At 40.1% G+C, this 24,436-nt stretch overlaps 2 protein-coding genes across 3 annotated transcripts in view; one reads left to right on the top strand and one right to left on the bottom strand.

Moving 5' to 3' along the window:
* LOC132815495 (src-like-adapter) overlaps positions 1–3,279 on the top strand; it is a 45,713-nt gene extending 42,434 nt beyond the window's left edge. For both annotated transcript variants that reach the window (XM_060824463.1, XM_060824462.1), the window contains exon 8: positions 2,669–3,279. In XM_060824463.1, coding sequence (XP_060680446.1) covers positions 2,669–2,897 — 229 coding nt within the window. In that variant the 3' untranslated portion in view covers positions 2,898–3,279. The remainder of the gene's footprint in view (positions 1–2,668) is intronic.
* tg (thyroglobulin) overlaps positions 1–24,436 on the bottom strand; it is a 370,830-nt gene that overhangs the window by 188,539 nt on the left and 157,855 nt on the right. The window contains exons 35-42 of the mRNA XM_060824055.1: positions 22,307–22,372; positions 15,502–15,645; positions 13,029–13,193; positions 11,974–12,090; positions 11,565–11,784; positions 10,916–11,009; positions 7,511–7,670; positions 6,461–6,657 (exon numbers count right to left, since the gene is read on the bottom strand). Of these exons, the coding sequence (XP_060680038.1) occupies positions 6,461–6,657; positions 7,511–7,670; positions 10,916–11,009; positions 11,565–11,784; positions 11,974–12,090; positions 13,029–13,193; positions 15,502–15,645; positions 22,307–22,372 (1,163 nt within the window). The remainder of the gene's footprint in view (positions 1–6,460; positions 6,658–7,510; positions 7,671–10,915; positions 11,010–11,564; positions 11,785–11,973; positions 12,091–13,028; positions 13,194–15,501; positions 15,646–22,306; positions 22,373–24,436) is intronic.

The raw sequence follows: 24,436 nt of genomic DNA, 5'->3' as shown, positions 1-24,436 counted from the left end.
GAGGATAGTAAAAGCTTTTTTAGATATGTGAAAGGCAAAAAAATGGTTAAGACTAAAATTGGGCCCTTGAAGACAGAAACAGGGGAATATATTACAGGGAACAAAGAAATGGCAGAAGAATTGAATTGGTACTTCAGATCTGTGTTCACTGGGGAAGACACAAGCAATCTCCCAGAGGTAACAGTGGCTGAAGGACCTGAACTTGAGGGAATTTATATTTGCCAGGAATTGGTGTTGGAGAGACTGTTAGGTCTGAAGGTTGATAAGTCCCCAGGGCCTGATGGTCTACATCTCAGGGTACTGAAGGAAGTGGCTTGTGAAATCGTGGATGCGTTGGTGATTATTTTCCAGAGTCCAATAGATTCGGGATCAGTTCCTGCGGATTGGAGAGTGGCTAATATTGTACCACTTTTTAAGAAAGGTGGGAGAGAGAAAGCAGGAAATTATAGTTAGTCTGACCTCAGTGATGGGAAAGTTGCTGGAGTCTATTATAAAGGATGAAATTACGTCACATCTGGATAGTAATAACAGGATAGGTCAGAGTCAGCATGGATTTATGAAGGGGAAATCATGCTTGACTAATCTTCTGGAATTTTTTGAGGATGTAACTCTGAAGATGGACGAGAGAGATCCAGTAGATGTAGTGTACCTGGACTTTCAGAAAGCTTTTGATAAAGTCCCACATAGGAGGTTAGTAAGCAAAATTAGGGCGCATGGTATTGGGGGCAAAGTACTAACTTGGATTGAAAGTTGGTTGGCTGGCAAGAAACAAAGAGTAGTGATAAACGGCTCCATTTCAGAATGGCGGGCAGTGACCAGTGGGGTACCGCAGGGATCAGTGTTGGGACTGCAGCTTTTTACAATATATACTAATGACATAGAAGATGGTATTAGTAATAACATTAGCAAATTTGCTGATGATACTAAGCTGGGTGGCAGGGTGAAATGTGAAGAGGATGCTAGGAGATTACAGGGTGACCTGGACAGGTTAGGTGAGTGGTCACATGCATGGCAGATGCAGTTTAATGTGGATAAATGCATGGTTATCCACTTTGGTAGCAAGAACAGGAAGGCAGATTACTCCCTAAATGGAATCAATTTAGGTAAAGGGGCAGTACAGAGAGATCTGGGTGTTCTTGTACACCAGTCAATGAAGGTAAGCATGCAGGTACAGCAGGTAGTGAAGAAGGCTAATAGCATGCTGGCCTTCATAACAAGAGGGATTGAGTATAGAAGCAAAGAGGTCCTTCTTCAGCTGTACAGGGCCCTGGTGAGACCACACCTGGAGTATTGTGTGCAGTTCTGGTCTCCAAATTTGAGGAAAGACATTCTGGCTATTGAGGGAGTGCAGTGTAGGTTCACGAGGTCAATTCCTGGAATGGTGGAACTACCTTACGCTGAAACACTGGAGTGACTGGGTTTGTATACCCTTGAGTTTGGAAGACTGAGAGGGGGTCTGATTGAGACATAAGATTATTAAAGAATTGGACACTCTGGAGGCAGGAAACATGTTTCAGCAGATGGGTGAGTGCCGAGCCAGAGGACACAGCTTAAATATACAGGGTAGACCATTTCGGACAGAATTGAGGAGAAACTTCTTCACCCAGAGAATGGTGGCTGTGTGGAATGCCCTGCCCCAGAGGGCGGTGGAGGCCCAGTCTCTGGATTCATTTAAGAAAGAGTTGGATAGAGCTCTCAAGGATAGTGGAATCAAGGGTTATGGAGATAAGGCAGAAACAGGATACTGATTCAGGATGATCATATTGAATGGTGGTGCAGGCTCGAAGGGCAGAATGGCCTACTCCTGCACCTATTGTCTATTGTCAAACGTTGGTATTTTATCACATATATTCTCCAACACATCAGTTCTGAGCACTCAGATTTCTTCTTTCATTTGACTACAAGTTCACTGAAGAGAACATCCTCAATCCACATTTCATCAGTCTTTTTCAATTGTTTTTGTACCTGCACATTAACTTTGATATGGATGCATTCTTGGCATGAATACTTCTCTTTTCCACAGTTCCTAATCCCTCACCATTAAGAAATATTCTGATTTGCCAAATAGTTGTCTCACACTTCCCCACATTGAACTCCACCAGAAACAGTTTTCCCCACCCATGTAATCCATCTATATGGCTTCTACGTAACTTCCAACTTCCATTAATGAAGGAAAGGAAGAACCGTAATTGAAGACGAGCAAGTTTGATCTATAGTGCAGCTTTCTCTCTCTTCTCCCTTTATCAGTAGCAGTTTCTACAGTCATCTTGTGATGTTTAGTTTATAAATATCTTTCCCCTTTTAGTGGAAATGCTTGCTGCCATTCTACCCCAGCAATTTGGAATATATCCTGACGTGCATAATTTTCAATAACTTCAACTCTTCTGCCTAAATAGATTAAATCTTCTGAACAAATACATGTTTCTTTTAGGAAACTTTTCACCCTATCTTGATAACCCTATTTAGCATCTCAGTGTCACATTTTGTTTGATAATTACTCTTGTGAAGCCCCTCAGTTTATTCTTACTGTGTCAGACACAAGCCATTTCTGAATAATACAATTAGGTAATATCTGGGTTACATAACAAATTATGGGCAGGAAATAATGATTGATTTATTGGTTCCTGAAGAGGGGATTGACTCATTTTTCTTATGGTTTGATCCCCAGGGCTGAACTGTTGAGCACCAACTCAATGTCTCAAGATGAAGCCTTCGTCAGTTATGGACTGCGGCACAGTATCGCGTCCTATATGACTTTGTCACAAATCGATGATGATTCAATCAGTGACAGTAGCAAGAAAAGATGGTTCCCATCCATCAAATCCAACATTCAGAACAGACACAGCTGCCTCCTCACGACAACACTGAGAGATCCATATGAGGATGACTCTGAATAAGGGTGTGCTCTACAGTGGCATACTTGTACTTTAGCTTGTTAATAACTATCGTGCTAATGACTCTTACTGTGCCATTGCAAATCAAACACTGGCAATCAGGGGAGGAAGCTGCTCTCCATGTCTATTCACAGATGGCTTACTCTTCCTTGCAAAATCTGTAACATATTGTCAGACTTTTTTGAGCAGTCTTATTTACCGGAATCTGGTATCCTTCTGTTTGAGTGCATGCATTACTGGTCACACGTGATACAAGCATATGTACTTCACCCCTCATCATACCAGCCTGAAATTATTGCTTTGTATATATATTTAAATCATACAATGGTGTACTTTTGTTTTACTTTGCATTCTACGCAAAAGGGTGGAAATGAAGTGATTACTTTGTGCTGAAATTTTTGGTCTTGCATTTTTTTTCTACTTGTATATTTGTATTACTCATTCAGTAGTTAAAACATTCCACATTGTCTGACTGCGTACAGAGCCCTGGATGTTCCCCATCCAAGATGATATCATTGCAGGATTAGAAAGTTGCAGTCTGTTTGCCGAGCTGCCCTAAAATTAGATCAGGCATTCATATTATTTCCAAAGCACGATTAAAAAAAGACAAAAGAGAAAATGCTGGGAAATCTCAGCAGGTCTGGCAGCATCTGTAAGAAGAGAAAAGAGCTGACGTTTCGAGTCTAACTGACCCTTTGTCAAAGCTAAAAAAAGGGAGAAATAGGGAGGTATTTATACTAGGTTGAGAGAAGGTGAGTCATAGCTTCAGAAGCAAAGGTAGCAATAAAGAGGGGATAATGACAGTGCTTAGAAAGATTATCTCCCTTTCTCTCCCTATAATCTCTCTATGCACGGTCATTATCACCTCTTTATTGGTACCTTTGCTTCTGGAGCCATGACTCACCCTCTCTCAGCCTGGTATAAATACCTCCCTAGTGCTCATTTTTTTTTAGCTTTGACAAAGGGGCAGTTAGACTTGAAATGTCAGCTCTTTTCTCTCCTTACAGATGCTGCCAGACCTGCTGAGATTTTCCAGCATTTTCTCTTTTGGTTTCAGATTCTAGCATCTGCAGTAATTTACTTTTATCCACGATAAATACAACTTCCTTTGATGGTTTGCAGATGCCAGCATTTGTTGCTCATTTCTATACCCTTGAACAGAATGCTAGGACATTTCAGTGGACAGTACAGAGTCCACCACATCTCTTGGTGTTTATAGTGATCTCTAGGCCAGACCACTAAGAACAGCGGATTTCCTTCCCTGAACTACATTAATGAACCAGATAGAGTTTTATAACAATTGATGGGAGATTTGTGGTCACTATGAGCTTTCAGTGCCAAGTTTTATTCATTAAATTTAAATTCCATCAGCTGTTATTGTTGGATTTGAACCTGACTGGCATAGTGGCATTACTACCATTGCCCCAGTCACTCAGATATTTTGAGTCATGGACTGGAATAGTTGAAGACAAGGGACAAGCCTACTCATGAAAGGACTCATCTCTAACAAAAAACAGCCAATTTATAGCAAGGTTTATATTTTCTTTGAGGAAATGGTCTTTTAGTAATTTTAGCATCTCTCTCAGAAACTCACCTCTGTTAGTCTCTACCTCTAAACAAGAAACAATTTACAAATGGTTACATCTGCATTGAACATTCAATCAACATCAGACAGAAGCCCATCTTGTCACTGAAGTTAGACAATCGCTATTGTTTGCAGTGGTTTCAAAGGACCAGTTGTCAACTAGCCAGGAAGAAGCATGGGAACTCACAAGTTAAACATAACAACAGTGAGGGAGAGTGCTCCATCTTCAAGTGTGTGGAGGACAGCATGGAAACACCATGGGCGGCACGGTGGCACAGTGGTTAGCACTGCTGCCTCACAGCGCCAGAGATCCGGGTTCAATTCCCGCCTCAGGCGACTGACTGTGTGGAGTTTGCACGTTCTCCCCGTGTCTGCGTGGGTTTCCTCCGGGTGCTCTGGTTTCCTCCCACATTCCAAAGATGTGCGGGTCAGGTGAATTGGCCATGCTAAATTGTCTGTAGTGTTAGGCAGGGGGTAAATGTAGGGGTATGGGTGGGTTACGCTTCAGCGGGTCGGTGTGGACTTGTTGGGCCGAAGGGCCTGTTTCCACACTGTAAGTAATCTAATCTAACCACCTGCAGCCCACCAAATATCAGTTGGAGTTGACAGTAAGGCATTCTGAAGCCCCAATTACAGCCAAGAGGAAAATCCTAACAATAACCTCTAAATCTTTCAGAGATTTGAGTCTAAATTCATAACTTCAAGGTAAACCTGCTATTTATAAAGTCAGCACTGCCAGCATTATCCTTCAGAATGCAGTGAAACATCATCCTCATCACCATCCCTCCAAATCCATTGGCATCTTCAGAAATCCAGCTGCCAATGTTGGAATGTCAAAACACTTTTCAGCTCTTTCTCTTTGTAGGACCCTTAAGGTTTAATCTAAAGCTACAATGTATTTTTAAATTATTAAACCTGGGTGCAAGAATGTTTATTAATCCCAAAGGCTACCAGTCGTGGTGCTTATTTCTCTAGTTTTACTGTGTTCCTGCTTATCCATTGAAAATGAATTAATAGCCAAATTCATCTCAATAAATAAAATACATACTGTAACAACAATTTACATCACACTGCTCATCAAGGTACAATTGTATCTTATATTAGTTTGTATTAAAGATGAATAATCCATAATTACACACATTTTGGAAGACTACAGGATTATATAACTCAAAAATAATTCATTTAACCTTACTCTCTTGTCCCCAACCATTCTTGTATCTTTATTCTTCCTTGTATGTGGGGTAATTGGGGTTATTTTAATGCTTCTACTGGATCGATCATTTACCATTTATAGCAAATTGCAACTTAATATGATATATACATTTAAATTTTTCCCAGTTCTCCGTCCTAACCTTCTAACTGGCATGGGTCATACAAGACACACTGTTCAGAGAGTGAGGGTGAAGCCAGTTAAGTAAATGGAACTTAACACTAGTTCTTAGTCAATGCAGCCAAACTAAAAAGAAGCAGTGCCCTCCCTTACACAATTGGACATTGTTCAGAAAAATCTGGTTCCTGCCCAGAGTGGCATGACAACAACTGGGAAGAAGGTGAAGAATTGTGTCGGAGTGAGCTGAAAAAAAAACTATCATATTCAAAAATGCTGCATCACAACAACACGCTTGTAGCCAAATGGCAATAAATACACAGCTAGACAACTTGTTGCAGGAAGTTTGTTGCAGCTGAAAAGAAATGAGGGAGACCCATTTCCTTTGCACCATTCTCATTCAGCTGCTATAGCTCTGTTGGAATATGATGGAAGCTGTCTGTGTTTGATAACGATCGGGATCCACTTGTAAATCAGGCAGGAAGAAGTCCTGAAGAAATTACTAGCCTTAAGATATTCCCACATTCCAGCTACAGTGATTTTCCCAAACTGAGGCCATGTGTATCAAGCTCACAAAAGTTATTTCTTGTTCCCACATGTTAAGTCATGCATAACTGCCTGTATCCTCATAAGTTCAATATGATTATCTCTTACCAATAGTATGGCTCTTTTAAAAAGTCTGCTGTAAGATATCCTCATAAGGTTCATGCTGGTGATGTCAGCTCCACTGCGGTCTGCAGCAATAGTGATTTGAGATGGTGATCCTCCAAAGTAGCCAATATTTCTCTGCAGCCATTGTAAAGCAGCCATCTGATCCAGCAAGCCCCAGTTGCCAGTCATTGCATCAGTGCCTACAAAGGAAAAGAAACCTCTTAATCTAAATCCTTTTACTCCCATGACTGATACAGATGTGCAATTCCAATGGAAGGTCACTTCGAATAGCAGCCTCCAATCTCTCACACTCCATAACATTCTGTTCATGCAAATTTCTATTCCTAAATCCTTATTCATATCCAGTCACACCACTCATGCAATCCCTAATCTACCTTGTTCATCAAGATTGCAATTATTAAATTCTCATTGCCATTTTCTCCCTATCTCCGAAACCTCCTCCACCCTTCAACATTCCTGGTCTCCTCTAAGCTTGGGTTTGTGCACCTCTGATTTTCATTATTCTACCAACCATGCCATTGGATGTCTAAGTTTTCTTCTTCCTGCTCTCAACCTCTCCATCTCTCTCTCCTCCTCTAATGCTTTTCTTGTAATCAATTCCTTTGACGAAATTGTTCATCACCTATCCCATTATTTGCTTCTTGAGACTAATGTCACCTCTCAGCCTTTGGAACATTTTCATATTAACTGTCTTATATTCCAATACATTGAGGCCTTGTGTGTCAGCAGTTTTTAACCATGTGATTATCCTCAGATGAAGTGCACACATATGCACACAAGCAAATGCACACACTCATTCATATTCAATATTAGTTTCTGGAATTGTGGGGACTTCAGGTGAATTTTCACAAATACTTGTACCCCAAGATGAGTACCATGAGCCATTACATGCGCCATTAAGTTAGCACTGGAATAAAGAAACCCGACAGGATGAAATTTCTCTAGTTTTCAGACCACGATGACAATATTATTCACTGATGAAATAGTACTCCACCCAGGCTCTAAAAAGAAACAAGATTACAATGAACGTACCATCAGTCAGAAATCCAAATACTCCAACTCTATAGTTTACTGTCACAACCAGGATGTTTCCAATAGATGCCAGGTAGGATCCATCAATGTTTGTCTGTCTCTCTCCTTTATAATCTACAGCCGCGTTATGGAAGAAGACCAGCACAGCATTGTTTCTAGCCTGTTATACATCAAAGTTCAGGATTAATAATATGCCTTTATATCATAGCCATAGTCTCATTTAGTAAATAGATTAGATTAGATTACTTACTTACAGTGTGGAAACAGGCCCTTCAGCCCAACAAATCCATACTGACCCTCCGAAGAGCAACCCACCCAGACCATTTACCCCTTCACCTAACACTATGGGCAATTTAGCATGGCCAATTCACCTAACCTGCACATTTTTGAACTGTGGGAGGAAACCGGAGAACTCGGAGGAAACTCAAACAGACACGAGAGATTGTGCAAACTCCATGCAGACAGTTGTCTGAGGTGGGAATTGAACCCAGGTCTCTGGCGCTGTGAGGCAGCAGTGCTAACCACATGACAGAATAGGACATCTTTCATTTGTGCCCACTACATAAGCTGTGAAAAAGGAGGTTTCACAAATGCTCATAGTTCTCAGTACCTAGCGTTCTTCGTGTGAATGCCTTCTTTTATTTAGATTCAGAGAAATCCATTATCTTCCTTTTTTTAGGCAACTATTAGCCACTTCACATTCATTTGTGGGCAATTGCAGTCTTGCAAATGTATAAGTAGAAAATTAAAGCACTCGGTTTAGGAACCATTGTGGTTGAAAAATCCACACAGGTTCTATGTCTAACATGGAAGAATTATGCTCAGAATGTGGACATCTTAGCATTGTAAATTAATAAAATATAGCTACAAGAAGTTGTTCAAATACAGATATTGTGACTCCCAAGGAGTTTGGAAGTCTACTCAACTAAGACTGTGTAGATTTGCAGCTGAGAATATGAATGTGCATTGTCAGGCTGTGTTCTTCCTCATTGACACTCTGCCCTTTGGAAACATTCTAGACAGATAACAGGTTTGATTTTTGACCTATGATGGTGTCCTACCCCATCATGTGGCCTTTGAATCCAATAAGCTTTCCAATTTAAAGTGTCCTCATCTCCCTGTCAAATCCCTCTAAAACATACATTATCCTGAGGATCATCCACAGGAGCATTGTGCAAGTTACTAGGAGACAGTGTCCTACTCATCTTGTTTTCATTCTAGGTACTTTTTCCAGCCAGACTGAGTAACAGTTAGGCCTCCTTCATGCTACATGCCTATAGATGAGGAAAGATACAGAAGCAAGATTAGACCTTTGCAGGACTCTCGAAATAATCAAGCGTAGAATTGAGGGAAAGCCTGAACTGAAGATACATTCGCTAGAATTTAATGTGTTAACTCCAGTGGGAGCAAAGCTATGCATTTGAATAATAAAGCAGAGGGATTGGAAAGGTTTTCGCAGTTGACTATATCAAAGGCATCACAGAGATTGAAGAAGACAAGGAGAGATAATGCATCACAAAACATGACCTTAATAATTTAGTTTTTGATTAAGACCATTCCACTGTTGTGACAGGAAATAAAATTGATTGGACAGTCTTAAGTCAGAATCTTATCAGAGTTCTGAGCAACATCGACTACAGTGAGATTTGTTGCAGACCCAGATGAGAAGTCCGAAGAGACCGATCTTCATGTTAGGAGTGTGTTACTCCAATTTTTATATTTAAACTGAGTGATGTGGTGAGCGTCTTACCAGGTAGTGGTGAATTGCCAGATGAAGAAGATTATTGCTTGATAAATGCCACGTTAATGGCCCAACTAACTTACACAATTAATGGTAAATAAAAACTGAAAGAACTGCAGATGCTGTAAATCAGAAACAAAAAGTTTATAATCTGTGAAAAGAAATCAGAGTAAACATTTTGGATCCAGTGACCCTTCCTCAGAACTGATGGTAGCTAGAAATATGTCAATTTATATGCAGAAGATAGGCTGGCGGGATTGGAAGGAGTAAACGGTAGATGGGGTTAGAATCCAAAGAAAGAGGAGACAGTTGGACAGACAAAGGAGTTGACAATCATCTTGCTGGGAGAGTGAAAAGCTGTTAATGGAGACTGTTAGTGATTGACAATAGATAATGTGTAATGGCAGACTATGATAACAAGGCCTGGAGTGTGGAGTTAAGAACTAGGACAAGAAGAACAACAGCACATTTTCCACTTGGGGACCCCGTAGCACTCTGGATTCAAAATTGAATTTTAGGGCCTGAGCTTTTCCATGTCCTAGCTCCCAACCTCACATACCAGGCCTTGTTATCACATAGCCTGCGATATGTGAGGGACATCTTGGGACAGGATGGGCAGTTAATGAGATAGATTGGTAAGATATGGTGAGAAATCTCACTGTGCCTCATGGTGAGAATCTTTCCAAAAAAACTCAACGTTATCCCGACAAAAAAACAATAAGATTCAGCCCATTGAGATGTGGAAATAATAGATATGATTTGGGAGAAAATAATACATTATGTACTTGGTGAGGAGAGAGAATTGGAAAGATGCTGTTAATTTCCAAGGGCAGAGTGGTCAAGAGCAGAATTTTGGATGAACAGTTAACAAAGGTTTCATCAAAAATGGTTCTCACAGATATGTGATCCTAGATTGTGGTCCTGCATGATAAAGTGGAAAAAGTAACAGAATAATCATTTTAAATCGAAGGAATTACATTCACGGGGATTTTTAAAAATTACACTTTCTATCTCCTATAAAACATTCCATTATCCCGTGATTCTCCTGCAATTGTCCAATCTCTTTGAAGTAGTCTGATAAGTCAGTAGCTGAAAATGTGTTGCTGGAAAAGCGCAGCAGGTCAGGCAGCATCCAAGGAACAGGAGATTCGACGTTTCGGGCATAAGCCCTTCTTCAGGAATCCTGTTCTTTGGATGCTGCCTGACCTGCTGCGCTTTTCCAGCAACACATTTTCAGCTCTGATCTCCAGCATCTGCAGACCTCACTTTCTCCTCCCTGATAAGTCAGTTGTTACAGTAGACTGAACAAAGCATCAAAGCATCAAAAAGGCCTTTTTGTCCCATCAACTCCTCACGGCAGCTGGGACAAATAATATGTGCTCACTTTACCAGCGATGCCAATATTTCAAAAGTGAACAAAGTGCATTGATATTTCCCCTCAGTCAACCCTGACCATCGGCATCTAAAACATCACTCTGCCACTGGCTAAAGGGGAGATGTGAACAAAGACAATATAACACTAATATAGCCTCTTGCCCAGAGGAGAAAAGATGGTGTTTCGGCAATTCAGTCTGCAAGCACAGATCATCATCCCTCCATTACATACCATAGAATACCAACAGAAAAACTCTGAGGTTTCTCGTAATATAGATACCACAACTCACAATGCTCTTGGGAACGAATATATTTAGATAGAGACAGTCTTCATCTACAGTGGAGTAGATGGCCTTTGCATCTCCTGGCTGTAGACAGCTAGGCCTAAAACAAAAGAGATTGTGGAAGTTAAATACATGTTTAAACTCTCTGGGGCTAGTTTTAATGGTGAAAATTGGTTGACATCAAATTAGTTTCTTAATGTATGTTTAAGTGGCTTTGTCTTTGCAGCAGTATACAATTCAATTGTCTGTTGCTTAGATAAACAGCTACATTTGGTATTAATATTACTTACTTTGAGGGATTACTTTTGCAACATATTCCATATTTATTTTATCTTTTGAATGAAGTTATTCTGCCACATGTTTCTTCATTCCTATTTTTCTAATTTTTAAATATATGACTGGTCAACTTTAGTCAATCTCTTTTAAAATCCACAAAATCTTCAATTAGGTCACCTCACGTTTACTAAATTTAAGAACATGCCCAACTTTGCTGACCTTTACCCCTTAATTTAAACATTTGATGCTTATCTCTAACCTCTCAAAGTCAAAACGATCAGAGCGGGACATTATATTACTTATGTATTACTGATGGCAGAGCAGAAATCAAAGTAAGTGCAAGAACTAAATACTACCCAACAGTGAAGGCCATACTCACCTGTAGAAAGTTGCATTCCATTCTCCAGTCCAATTAAAGGCTGCTGGGGCCTTGAATCGGCTTTTACCAGTAGGAGCAGCTGCATATGGGACACCCAAGAAACGGTTCACAGTCTTCCATTCCACACCAACCTGGGTCACCTGACTAGATCCAAACAAGATTCCATGACCCGGAAGGAAAATGGATGTCAACTGGGGTTGGGATTCGGATAAGGAAGGGTCTGAATTGGGAAAAAAAAACAAACAATCTATCAGAATAGATGACAAGGTGGAATGAAATGAAAAGTCTCTCAGATTGTCAAGGCCATACGCTTCATTGGCTACATTACAGTCAACCCGAGGTAGATTTGACCCTATTTCTCATTGCAGTGGTTGCTTGCAAGAAACTCCAGTGAAGTTTACATACTCACCAGAGCAGGTATGAATGTCAGGACAGCAATCTGCATAATCTTCACATTTCAAGTTACACTGGCAAACCTCATCAGGTTGGTACATCCCACAACGACCAGTACACGACCCTCCAATAGCTGAGAAAACATTAAAATAAAGATTTTGCTTGAAGAATTTTATTTGTTAGCTTGTAAATAATGAATTCCAAGACAAAAGCACATATCCACTGCACCAATTTGCTGGATGAATTCCAGACATGAAAGTTCTGTCTTATGAGAAAGATTGAGCCCTTTAGGTCTATACTCATCAGAATATAGAAAAATTAAAGGAGATCTAATTGAGGCATACTGATGGTAAATATGATTGATAAAGTAGGCATACTGCATAGACATTAGCCTCTGGGCTAATCCAGAACAAGAGGTCATGGTTGTCGGTCACATGAGTGCTTCTGTGAGTTGTTAAGGTGAAATTCATTTTCTATGGCTTGTCAAAATTTTGTTTTCACTGAGTTGCTCAGATAGTTTACATCCTTGCATTTGGTTTGTCATTATTTTTGCTTACTAGACTTTCCTGACATGGATTTGTAGTGATGCTGATACCCGTGTGAGTACTGTTAGACTAGAAGGCCATAAGACCTAGGAGCAGAATCAGGCCTTCAAATATGCTGTGCCATTCAATGATAATCCTCAGCTCCACTTTCCTGCCTTTTCCTCCTATAACCTGTGATCTTTGTTGCTGCACCAATCAGATCAGATAGTGAGATCAAGGCCTCAGGCTTTATTAGGGTCAACTGTAGTCAGCAATAGCTAGAGGAGTGTTCCAACAAGCTTCACTACATTTGAGTTGAGAAAGAAAAATAATTCTAAAGGTTTTACTGCTCCTAAGTGGTCATGGGCCAACATTGTGTGAAAACACTCACAATCCGGGCTCATTACTGAAGAATAGTAAACTAACACATCCCAGTGAGCTGTTGTATCTATCATACAGTGTGCATTGAAGGGGAGGAGGGAAGAACGTGTATGGGGTGGCTCGAAGAAAAGTATTACACAATCAATGCACTAATGGTAGAACTCACGTTTCTTATAATAGACTTCCTCCGCTTCTTCCTTGACAAACATTTGGCAGTCATGGCCTTGCAATCCAGGGTGGCAGTTGTGGGTGTCAGGATAAAAAAGACACCTGACTCCTGACAGCTGAGGCTGAAGCGAAACTGTAACACAAGTGTGGCTGGAAACACATGCTGTGCAGGAAAGAGGCAGAAACAGGTCAGGAATGCTCCAACATTTCAACCAACTCCTTTCCTGTGTACAATAAGATATATGGTACCCATATCGTCCCCATTCTAATTAGCATTTCTTCACTTGAAATGGCATCTCAAAAGGTTCAGAAAAGGGATTAAAACCCAGATTCTACACAAAACCATAATTCCAATCCAACTAGCAAGCACTTTCACCACAAAGTTGAGAGATTCAAAGCTGTGAAGAAACCTTGTTGGTAACAAGTGTAAAATAATTGGCATCCAGCCTCACTCAGAGACAATGGGCTAGATTTTGACTTGGTCCTGATCTGTGTGGAGTCATGAAACCTCCCCACCTAAATCACAATAGCACCAGGGCCCCAAACCAGAAGTCCCTAACCCATTTCTAACAGATCCTATTTTCACCAGGATGGGAAAGGGAGCAAATGTGATTCTCACAAATGGAGCAACCACATAATGCTCACAATTGCTTCCTCAGCACTGCGTCCAGGGGCAGTGTGCATGACTCCACACTAAACATGCAATGTGTCACCCTCCTGGAATGAATATCTAGCTGGTCAGAACTGTTTCCTCTCAGGAAAGTATACTGATTAAAGAACTTAGTGCTCCCAACTCAGGAGTGAACATGCAGTCCTTCGTGTTATTTTGACTTTGGGTATTGAATACAAAAACAAGAAAATCATATTAAATATTTGCAAATCTCTTGTTTTGCCATACTTGTAGAATTATGAACCGCTGCTCCTTAGACAGCATCTTCTAAATCTGTGACCACTTCTAACTAGAAGGACATGGGCAGAAGAAACTTTGCAGCACCGCCACATCAAGTTCTCCTCAAAGCCTGACTTGGAAGAATATGTTGCTCCTTTGCTATTGCTGTGTTAAAAATCCTAGAACTCACAAAATGAATTGTGGGTGTACCTCCACCAAAGGAACTGCAGTGGTTCAAGAAGACAACTCATCACCACCTTCTCAAGGAATAACTTGGACAATGCAATAAATGCTGCCCCAGCCAACAATGCTTACATCCCATGAATGAATAAGCAAACTTATGTGTACCTCTCTTTAAGAAGAATGTCAATGATTTTGACAGGGTGCAGAGAACGAGCTCAAAAGAATTGTTAAACAGATAGAGATTATTCAGCTCATCAAGTCTGCACTGACCCACCGAAGACCACCCCTACACACTATCCCCGCATTAACCATAGCTAATACACCCACCATGCACACTACAAGGCAATTTAGCACGACGAATCCACCTAACATGCACATCTTTGGACTGTGGGAGGAAACTGGAACTCTTGGTAGAAACCCATGTGTCTTGGGGAGAACATGCAAATTTCCAGACGGTCACCCAAGGCTGGAATTGAACCAGGATGCCGGGTGCTATGAAGCAGCAGTGCTAATCACTGTGCTACTCAAGGTATCATAAGTCAGTTGCAGTTAAGTGGAAAGATTAGAGTTCAGAATTGTTCTCCAGTGAACAAAATGAGCGAAGGGCAGTTATAATACAGAATCTGTCAAAATGATGGAATTAACTGCTCTAACTTTGACCAGAGGGGGTGCTGATATTGCCAGTGAGAGACACAGATTGCCAGTGCTAGCAGGCCTCCGATTTGCCCCCAGCCTATGGAGCCTGACTGGAATCCTCAAATGGGCAGAACACACTGACTCTGACTGATGTGCTCAGTGCTCCAGTACATGCTGAGGCAGTCTTCATTGCATCTGGAGGCCTGTCTTTACTTTCTCATGGAATGTAGGCATCACTGGCTAGGACAATATGCCTTGCCTATCTGTAAATGTTTTTGAACTGAATGACTTGCGAGACCATTTCAGAGAACCATTAAGAGTCAACCACATTGAAAATCTGCAATCACATATAGGCCAAATCAGGGATGGATAGTAGATTTTCTTCCCTGTGAGTTTTTTTTTCACAACAATTGATGATATTTCAAAGACAACATTACTGTCTAGCTTTCAATTCCAAATTTTAATCCTCAAATTTAACATGCATCAGCTGCCTTGATAGGATTCAAACCCATGCCACCACAGTATTAACATGGTGACACCAATGTTATTATCATTATGTCACTGCAAAGGGAGGTCTGTAACATTAGTTGGATTTCTATTCAAAGAATTTCCATCATAGACAGCTATTATTAAAGCTCTACCTTTCAGTAAACTCTTTCATGTCCAAGTAATGTGTACCATTTTGGTCTGAGAAAGTCACTCTTAAATAATAATGCAGTAGGAAGACCCTTAACATAAGGATCAGCTGTTTATGTGTTCTCACCTGACAGGCACCTGTCTCTGGCATAGTTTCTGAAATCTTCAGTCATCACAGGACTGCCACTATCGATGTGCAATACATCAAAAAAGGTTATTGTGGGATCGAGGCCTGGGGATACCTTGAGGATGTTCCAGTTATTCAGTAGCACTGCAAACAACCATAACAGTTAAATTACTGATAGTTTGAAAATGCATTCAATGCATCATAAAACCCAAATGCTATAAGTTCTAAGAAATGTGAGTAACGATGGTGTCTGATATGTTTCAGCTTGACCTCATTCACTGTAAAAGAATTCTCAATTCTGTATGTACAATAAATGAGATAGTGATATATTCTGTCAAAACAGGTGGGAGGAGAGAGAGAAAGAGAGCAATAAAGGGAGAGCAAGAGATAGAGAAAGAAATGAAAGAAGAAAAGCAAAAGAGGGAAAAGAAATCAAATTACAAGAAATTTATCATCCAGACCCTAAATGTCATTAGCTTATATAGGTATGGTCCAGTTAGCTCCTGATTATTTTAGTAATTTTCTCTAATCCATGTTACAGATCAAGAAGACCTTAGACTGCTGAGGTAGCTGATCTCAGAAATAGCAGCTCTGCAACAAATCAAACTACTTTTTAAGTGAAGGATATTATATGAGATAGGATTCTACAATCAGTCCCTCGTGACTACAGATAGAGCTTGTAGGTATGGAATTGTATGGACATAGAACATGGTTAGCTGTGTGAGTTCCATGGTAGAAAACTCCAACAACTTCAGAAGGAGAGAGGTGGTGAATAATTTAAAAATGGCAACAGAGAAGTATAACACCAGAATGGTTACCTTCCTCACTCAGTATTATAGTTTGTGGCTCTCGAGGTTATGAGACAAGAAGTAGAAGGACTTTTGTCCATGTCTAAGGCCAAAATAATGTTTTTTCCCTGGAGATGGATGTGGACATGGTATCTAACCGATAGAGGGGCATGTTCTCCCAGTGTCCACAGAAGCAGTTGCATATTCATTAACAATTATAGGCTATTCCTAGGAAGGGAAAAGGCACTCCAACAGAAAAGGATATTGAATTTCCTTGGAGTCGGCTTTGCATTCTCTCCCTGAAATTATCAGAAGAGACAAAAACAGTTGTAAGTTGGAAATGTGGGATCCTTGTCTCAAAGTGTGATACAGGGAAATCAAACTGAAGTGTGGCAGAATGTTGTTGTATTCAATCAAGAGGTTTACAAAAGTCAATGGGACAGAATCCCTTTGTGCTCAGCAATCTGAATACAGCATTCTGGGCAATTAAGCATCAAAGTTGAAACAACAGTAATATTGAGATACTTACAGGAATACTAGAATTAATTGGGAGTGTACAAATAGGAGAGTCTTGATAAACCTATACAAACTACTCATCTGACTACAGCTATAACATTGTGAATAGTTTTACTCCCCTTATCTAAGAAAGAACATACTGGGATTAGAGGCAGTCCAGAGAGGGTTCACTGTGTTGATTCTGGGTGTGGAGGTACTGTCCTAGGAGAAGGGTTTGAGTAGAATGGGCTTCATTGGAGTTTGGAAGAATGAGAGAAAATCTTTTTGAAACACACAAGATTCTTAGAGCAAATGAGGAGAGTTTTTTTTCCCTTGTTGGAGAGTCTAGGACCAGTGGGTATATTCTCAGAGTAAGGATTAACCACTTAGAATGGAGATGAGAAGGATTTCTCCTCTTTATAACATTATACAAGGTAGGAGCAGAAGTAACCATCAGGTCTGCTCCACAATTCAATGAGATTATGGCTGATCTGATTAACCTCAACTCCACTTCCATGTCTTATCCTCACAAGTATTGATTCCCTCTCTGATTAAATTGAAGATACTTAATGATCCAACCTTGACAGCCCCCTGCAATAAAGAATTGTATACGTTCACTTCCAACTGAGAGAAAAAATTCTTCTCATCTGTTTTAACACCCATTGTGGAATAGTCTAGGACCAGGGAGCATGTTTCCAAGTGTTGTCCGGTTGGGACAGCAATGAGGAGAAATTTCTTCTTACAAGTGGTAGGAGGCTGCATCTTTTCTTACCCACAGACTGCTGCAGAGATTGGGTTACAAAGTATAGTCAAGGCTGGGACAGACAGGTTTAATCAGTGATGGAATCAAGCAATATGGGGAAAAAGGAGGGACTTGGACTATGGATCCAATTTACTTCCAGCAGGGTCTGGAGCTAGGGAGTATTCCATTGAGATTCTCATTCTTCTATGTTCATGCTGATGAAGCAGCACTGAAAAGTTTCAACCCATATTATGAATCCCAATTTAAAAATGTTAGAATGAGTGGCTACTCAGAAGGAGGAAGGCAGAAACATGAATTTCACAAGGATCAGTGAGGTGACCACAGATATTCCCAGAGGATCATCGGTTGATCTTTCTTTGACAGAATTAGAGAATGAGGAAAGGCAAAAAAGAGGGTGAGAACTGGTGGTGGGTTGAGAGTCACCATACCTCAGGGGAGGGGAGAGGCTGAGAGGCAGAGCCTTCACTGTGGCCTTGATTATGGGAATTGACTCATTCTGCATCACAAACAGCCGTTCCAACCCAGTTTCAACACCAAGAAAGATTATTGTGCTGTATGGACTATTTCTATGCTGAACACTCCACAATGCTATGCAAAAGCTAAAAGCCTGTAGCTTGTATATAGCTTGACTGCTTCACAATATACAAATAGAGGTGATTTCAAAGTAGCAACTTGCAGATTTAAAAAAAATCAAGCAGCATGTTACTTCTGCCATTCTCACAAGCCTTTTTCAAAGATTGAGTGAATTGTCAAGGCTGACAGCCCAAGGAAGTGTTGAAGGAACATTTCGCTACCAGAACTTTGAATCTTCGGATGAGACATTAATGATTTAGTGTCATTATTTGACTGAGACGCATTAAAACTGACCAATTGATCATTTGTCTCACTTATCTCTGTTTTATTTATTCATCAGGGAATACGGGATTGCTGGCTGGGCCAGTATTTACTGTCATCCTTAACTGCCATTGAAGAAGTGGTGGTCAGCTGTCTTCTTGAACTGCTGAAGTTCATTTAGTGGGTACACCCACAATGCTGTTAGAGAGCAAGTTCAAAAATTTCACTTCAAAGGCAGTAAAGGAACACAATTCAATTTCAAAACAGGTTGCTGAGTTGCTTGAAGCAGAACTTGCAGATTCCCATGTATCTGCCACTTTTGTTCTCCTGGATGGTGGTGGTGATTGGTTTAGAAGATGCTGTCTCAGGAATTTCTGAAGGGCATCTTACAGATCATATACATGGCTCATTGTGTGCATCAATGGTGCAGGGACTGAAAATGTGAGGACGTGGTGCCAATAAAGTGGGAGCTGCTTTGTGATGGAACGTACCACACAGCTTGAGTGCTGCTGGAGTTTCATTCATCCAGGAAAGTGGGGGACTCCTGACTTGTGTCTTGCAGATAGTGGACAGGCTTCAGGGGGTCAGGAGGTGAGTTACATTCTGCGGAATTCCTAGCCTTTGACCTGCTCTGATAGCCATGTGTTAAGATCTCAGATAGCTGCGAGCTTGCCTTCACAGTAGTTACCTCACTCTAAAGATTAATTTAGTATGCTAACCACTTCAATACATAAATGCTATTACCATTGTTTACTAGATTAGAGAAAAATCATGACATCTTCTTGTTTTAACCTTTTGCCTGTCTATTTTCAGAATAAACTATGAGGATAGCTCTGGCAGGAGCAAACAAAAACTGGAATTGTGGTGTTAATTATGCATTATACACCCACCACCCTGTCTTATCCTGTTTCTACATTTCTCAGATGGCCATGAAAGATGCTATAATGTTATTTAAAGAAGGGCAGTAAATTTTACCTGACAAATCTATATCAATTAACAGAAGCCAAACATACAATTTGGCCTTGCTATCTGTGGGGTTTTGCTATTTACAGATCAGCTACCACATTCCATACATTATGGTTGCAGTGGAAAAATATTCATTTGCTTTGTAGCAGTTTGGCATACCCTGAAATAATGAAAGGTTTCACTGAAATAGAAGTCTTTCTTTTTACCCTTCATATTATGTATACCTGACAGAGTATATACAGATGGCCACTTATTCAAAGAATATCCTCACGTCTTTAACTCCATTGCAGGTGCTTGGAGTACACTGAGCTGCATATCACCCCAGTGATTTAAATAGAGATTAGAATGGTGACCATTCAATGAATGTTTGACCTGTGGTTTTGTTTCAGAATGAAACAAATGCATCTCATGATTGTAGGAGGGGAAGTAAGCAGGAAGTTTGTGGCTCCTCTGTGAAGGGCAGAGGTGAGAGCGTTTTCTGTGGTGCAGTGGGTGGGTAATCTCAGGGCAGCGTTTCAAGTTGTATCTCTCTGAAAGGGAATCACAAATGACTTGTGCCCTAATTAATGTGCTGAGTTATTGCACTATATCATAGCTTAAGATATAGGAACAAAGGAACAAAATATGCCTGTTCTACCATTCAAGATGGCACCACCTTTGCAAGGCCAACTGCAGTTGGTCAATAAATGCTGTCCCAGCCAATGACACCCATATCCCATGGGTGAATAAAAGAAAAGATCATGACTACCAAAATCCCCAGTTTAATCCCTTCGGTAACGCCTGAAAAAAAATGTACCAAGCTCTGTTGTGAATAATATGCAATGATTGAGCCTTCACAACACTGGAAAGAAAATTCCAAAGTCACAAAACTTTTCAAATGAAGAAATTTATTCTCATCTCAATCCTGAGTGGCCGATCCTCTCATTTGCAATTGAGACTTCATCTTGTAGATTCTGCAGCAATTAGTAACTTCTTATCAAGATCTAACCTTGTCAATATCCTTAAGCATTTTTATATGTTTTAATTAGATCGGCTCACAATTTTTCTACATTCCATGGAATGTAAGCCTTGTCTATTCAATCACTGCTCACAGGTTAAACATTTGTCTAGTAAATCTTCATTCACTCTCTCTAAAGCAAGTATTCCCTTCCCTAGGCAAAGAGAACAGAACAGAATGTAGTTTTTCAGAGTAATCTGTATCAATACTCTTGTAACAGTAATAAGACATCTTCATTTTTGTCCGCCAATCAAAAATCTTGCTGTAATTGCATGTTAGGTTTCTGTGACTGTGGAGGGTACCTGTGTGGAAGATGATGGTGTAGTGGCATTGTTAACTAGCTGAGGATCTGGGTTCAAATCTAACCGTGGCCAATGGTGGAATTCGAATCTTTTAATAATGTGGAATTAAAAGCCATGATCAGGGATGAACACTCTACCACTCCAAAATCACAGGAAACTCTTCTCTTCTATTGTACCCTGATGCACTTGTAAAATATGATCTGCCATAAAGCACATAAGGCAACATTTTTCACTGTATCTCAGTACACGTGACAGTAATAAATCAAATCTACAGATCTACAGCTTCAGGATCAGTAAAGCACCATCATTTGCAAGAGCTTGTCAATTTCCTTTCTTGGTCCATTTAAATAAATGAGGTGTTGTAGCAAACTGCTGCTTCATAAACTCAATAAATTATCTCAAAGTTGCTTACAAATGGGAGACTGCCTATATTAAGTAATTGTGATCACAAGCCTCTGAATTCTAACAGACATTATGCACTTTGGTTGGAGCAACAAAGCTACAGAATATTTCTTAAATGGCAAGAGATTGGGAAGTACTAATGTCCAAAGTGACATAGTTGTCCTTGTTCACAAGTCACTAAAAGCAAACATGCAGGTACAGCAAGTAATTTGGAAGTCAAAGGAGACACTGGAATTTATTCCAAGAGGATTTCAGGACAGGTTCAAAGAAGTCTTGCTTTGACTGTATAGAATACTAGTAAGACCACACCTGGAATATTGTGGGCAGTTCTGTCACCTTGCCTAAGGAAGGATATAGTTGCCACAGAGGAAGCACAGCATAGATTCACCAGATTGATTCCTGGGATAGCTGGCCTGTCCTCTGAGGAGAGATTGAAGGGATTGGCCTGTAGCCTCTGAAGTTTAGAAGAATGAGAGGCAATGTTATAGAAAGCTACAAAATTCATAAAGGGATATATAGAGTAAATCCTGAAAGATTGCTGCCCTTGGCTGAGCAGTCTAGAATCAGGGGACACAGCCTCAGAATATAAGGCAAGCCAACTAGAACAGAGATGAGGAAAAATATCTTCAGTAAAGGGTGGTGAATCTTTGGAATTTCCTATCCCAGAGACTGGTGAAAGCCCAGTCATCAAGTTCAAGAAAGAGATTGATAGATTTGTATGACTAATTACATAAGGGTTGGGGGATAACATAAGAATAAATCATTGAGAAGGATGATCAGACTTGATCTAGAATGGTGGAACAAGCTCGAGGGGATGAATGGCCTACTCTTATGTTCCTATTTAGACAAATGGAACAGGGATTTGGTTGACAAGAGATCCCACAATCAGCCCTGAAGTAAATGACCAGGAAATATAAACTTTTGAATAAATTGGTCACATGAAGGATGTTGGCTCAGATGCCAGGAGAACGCATTGCTTTTCTATGCTCCACACCACTGGCCCATTAACATCTATCAGAACTATCATCAGCAGACATTGTTTATCCAATTTCTTTTGATTTCCAGGAATTTTTTATAAATAGCAAAGCCTTGAATCAGTTTCTTTCTGGTTTGGCTTCTGTCTGATCTTTGCCCTTATCAATTGGAAAACATCAATAGGGCTCAACCAGAGTTCTGTGTCATATTACTTCTGCACAATAAGATTTGTTTGCTACAATTGCTTTTTCAGCAGAAAAGTAAGTAGATGGAAAAACAGTACCTTTTTGAGGAAGTGGAGGAAGGCTGACAGGGGGGCAAATGTTTCCTGTATGTTTCCACTGGTTCACTGTGAATGGAAATTGGAAGATGAGTGAGCTGACAATTCAGAAACAAAGAACATGCCCTTTGCAATTTTACCATCTGTGTTACCGCCTCTTCTATTGAGTTTTCCAGGCTTGTCTGCAGCGGGATGGTGAAGTTATGCTTAAAGAATGTCTCCCCATTCTACTCTTAAAGCCTGCCAGCCAATCAGATTGGTCAATAGCTATCAGTTCCCAGAAAAGCCAGAACATATTGGGGACTGCAGGACATCTTCGGGATAAAGAGGACATTGCCACTAAAGAGATACAAGTATAGGATTTGGGATGGAGAGGGATCACAATGCCTGAGAGGGTGAGGGAGGTTATTTGGGATGGATATGAATTGGAGGGTAGGCAACCTGGAGGCCCAAAAGGAGGTTAACAACTTGTGGGTTTCCCCAGTGCACACAGACCCCCTTCCTGAATACTGTCCCCAATACCTCCTTCCCATCTTTCAACAAAGTTGTTTAATAAACAGCTCTCTCCCACTTTTGACTGCGTGATCATGACAACCACCTACTATTCAGGCCAACTGGCTTGTTAACAAGAACGCACAATACCTATTGAGGATTTTAATTCAAAAAAAGATGGCGAGCTGGGATTCCAATTTTGGCAACTGCTCTCATATTGAACTATAGGGATTGGGTGGGGGTGGACAGGAAGGTGGCGTCCTAAACTGACATAAGGATTTCAGAGCAGAAGTACTTTCAGGAGAGGATATTTGTCAAAACAATGGCAAAGCTGAACTGCAAGATGAGTGCCAATTACATATGCTTTCACTGAATTCACAGTATTGAAGTAAGTAAGTAGTTCCTTCTTCATAGCCAATAGTATTACTATACAATATCATCGGAAACATATTTAGAGGCTCTAGAAATTTTTAGATCCCTAAATAAAGCTTTACACATTTCAAAATGGTGATGTAATTGCTGTCCAGAGCTGATGAAGTAGCCAATAAATGTCTCAACGTCTCTACTTTCTGACTATCAGATGGTCTCATGAGATTAGTCTTTACATTTTGACACCAAATGGTAGAACTTCCGACACATTTACCCTTCAAAGAAATGTATAATTTGGGGTATAAAACAAACACAGAGTAAAAGTATCTGCCAATCTGGAGGCAAGAGATCAAGTAAACATTGATAGATGTATTTACTTTTGTCCTAATTTCTTCCTTTAACAAGACAAGTATTTCAGATCCCATGCCAAATACATCTTGGCTCATTATAATGATTCTACTATTAAGCTAAAGAACAATAGACGCAAATTTCCTCTATTTACACTGGTTTTAAACAGGTTAAAATTAAACCCAGAATTTTAGATGCAACTAAATCTAAATAATTTTCTTAGCATTTTTATGTGTTCTTTTGAAACCATATGTTAAAAAGCCTCTCCTCACTGAGATCTGGAATATATCATCTGTTTCCCCAACTTTTTTTTGTTTATAAGCGTCACATTAAAAATATAAAATGTCTGTTTTCCAACATGCTGCTTCGAACGATGGTTAGAAACTTAAACTAACATTTTAAGAAGGAAAAGTTGTGATTTCCATTTATTTATATTCTGACATATAATACGCTAACAAGGTTGGAAGCAGTTTAGAGTGAATTCAAATTGGCAAAAATGATGCACAGATGGACATTATGTTAGTGCAAAATTGTCTGAAATTGTACCTTCCAACAAAGAACATAAGCCTGAATTTATCTTTTTTTTAGAGCTTTGGTTCATCAGGTATTTTAGTTGCCAAGAAGAGGGGACTGACAACAAGGCAATGGAACATTTTCCTCTTTTGGAAACCTGCTTCTCAGCAGCAGGTCCCTACAAACAGGGAACAAGGGTAGGCCACTCTGTTCTTTGAGCCTGCTCTACCATTCAATAAGGTCATGGCTGATCCCGAGGATTTTAACTCTGACTCTACATTCCTGCACATCCCCAACAATTGTTCATCCTCTTCGCAATCAAGAATATATTTACCTTTTTGTTAAAAATATTTAATGATTCTGCATCCATTGCCTTTGGAGGAAATTGATTCCAAAGATGCACAACCCTCA

Source organism: Hemiscyllium ocellatum, chromosome 4 (genome assembly GCF_020745735.1).
Source record: "Hemiscyllium ocellatum isolate sHemOce1 chromosome 4, sHemOce1.pat.X.cur, whole genome shotgun sequence".
Classification (NCBI taxonomy): domain Eukaryota; kingdom Metazoa; phylum Chordata; class Chondrichthyes; order Orectolobiformes; family Hemiscylliidae; genus Hemiscyllium; species Hemiscyllium ocellatum.
Note: the sequence above shows the minus strand (reverse complement) of the source record. Positions and strands in the feature narration are given on the sequence as shown.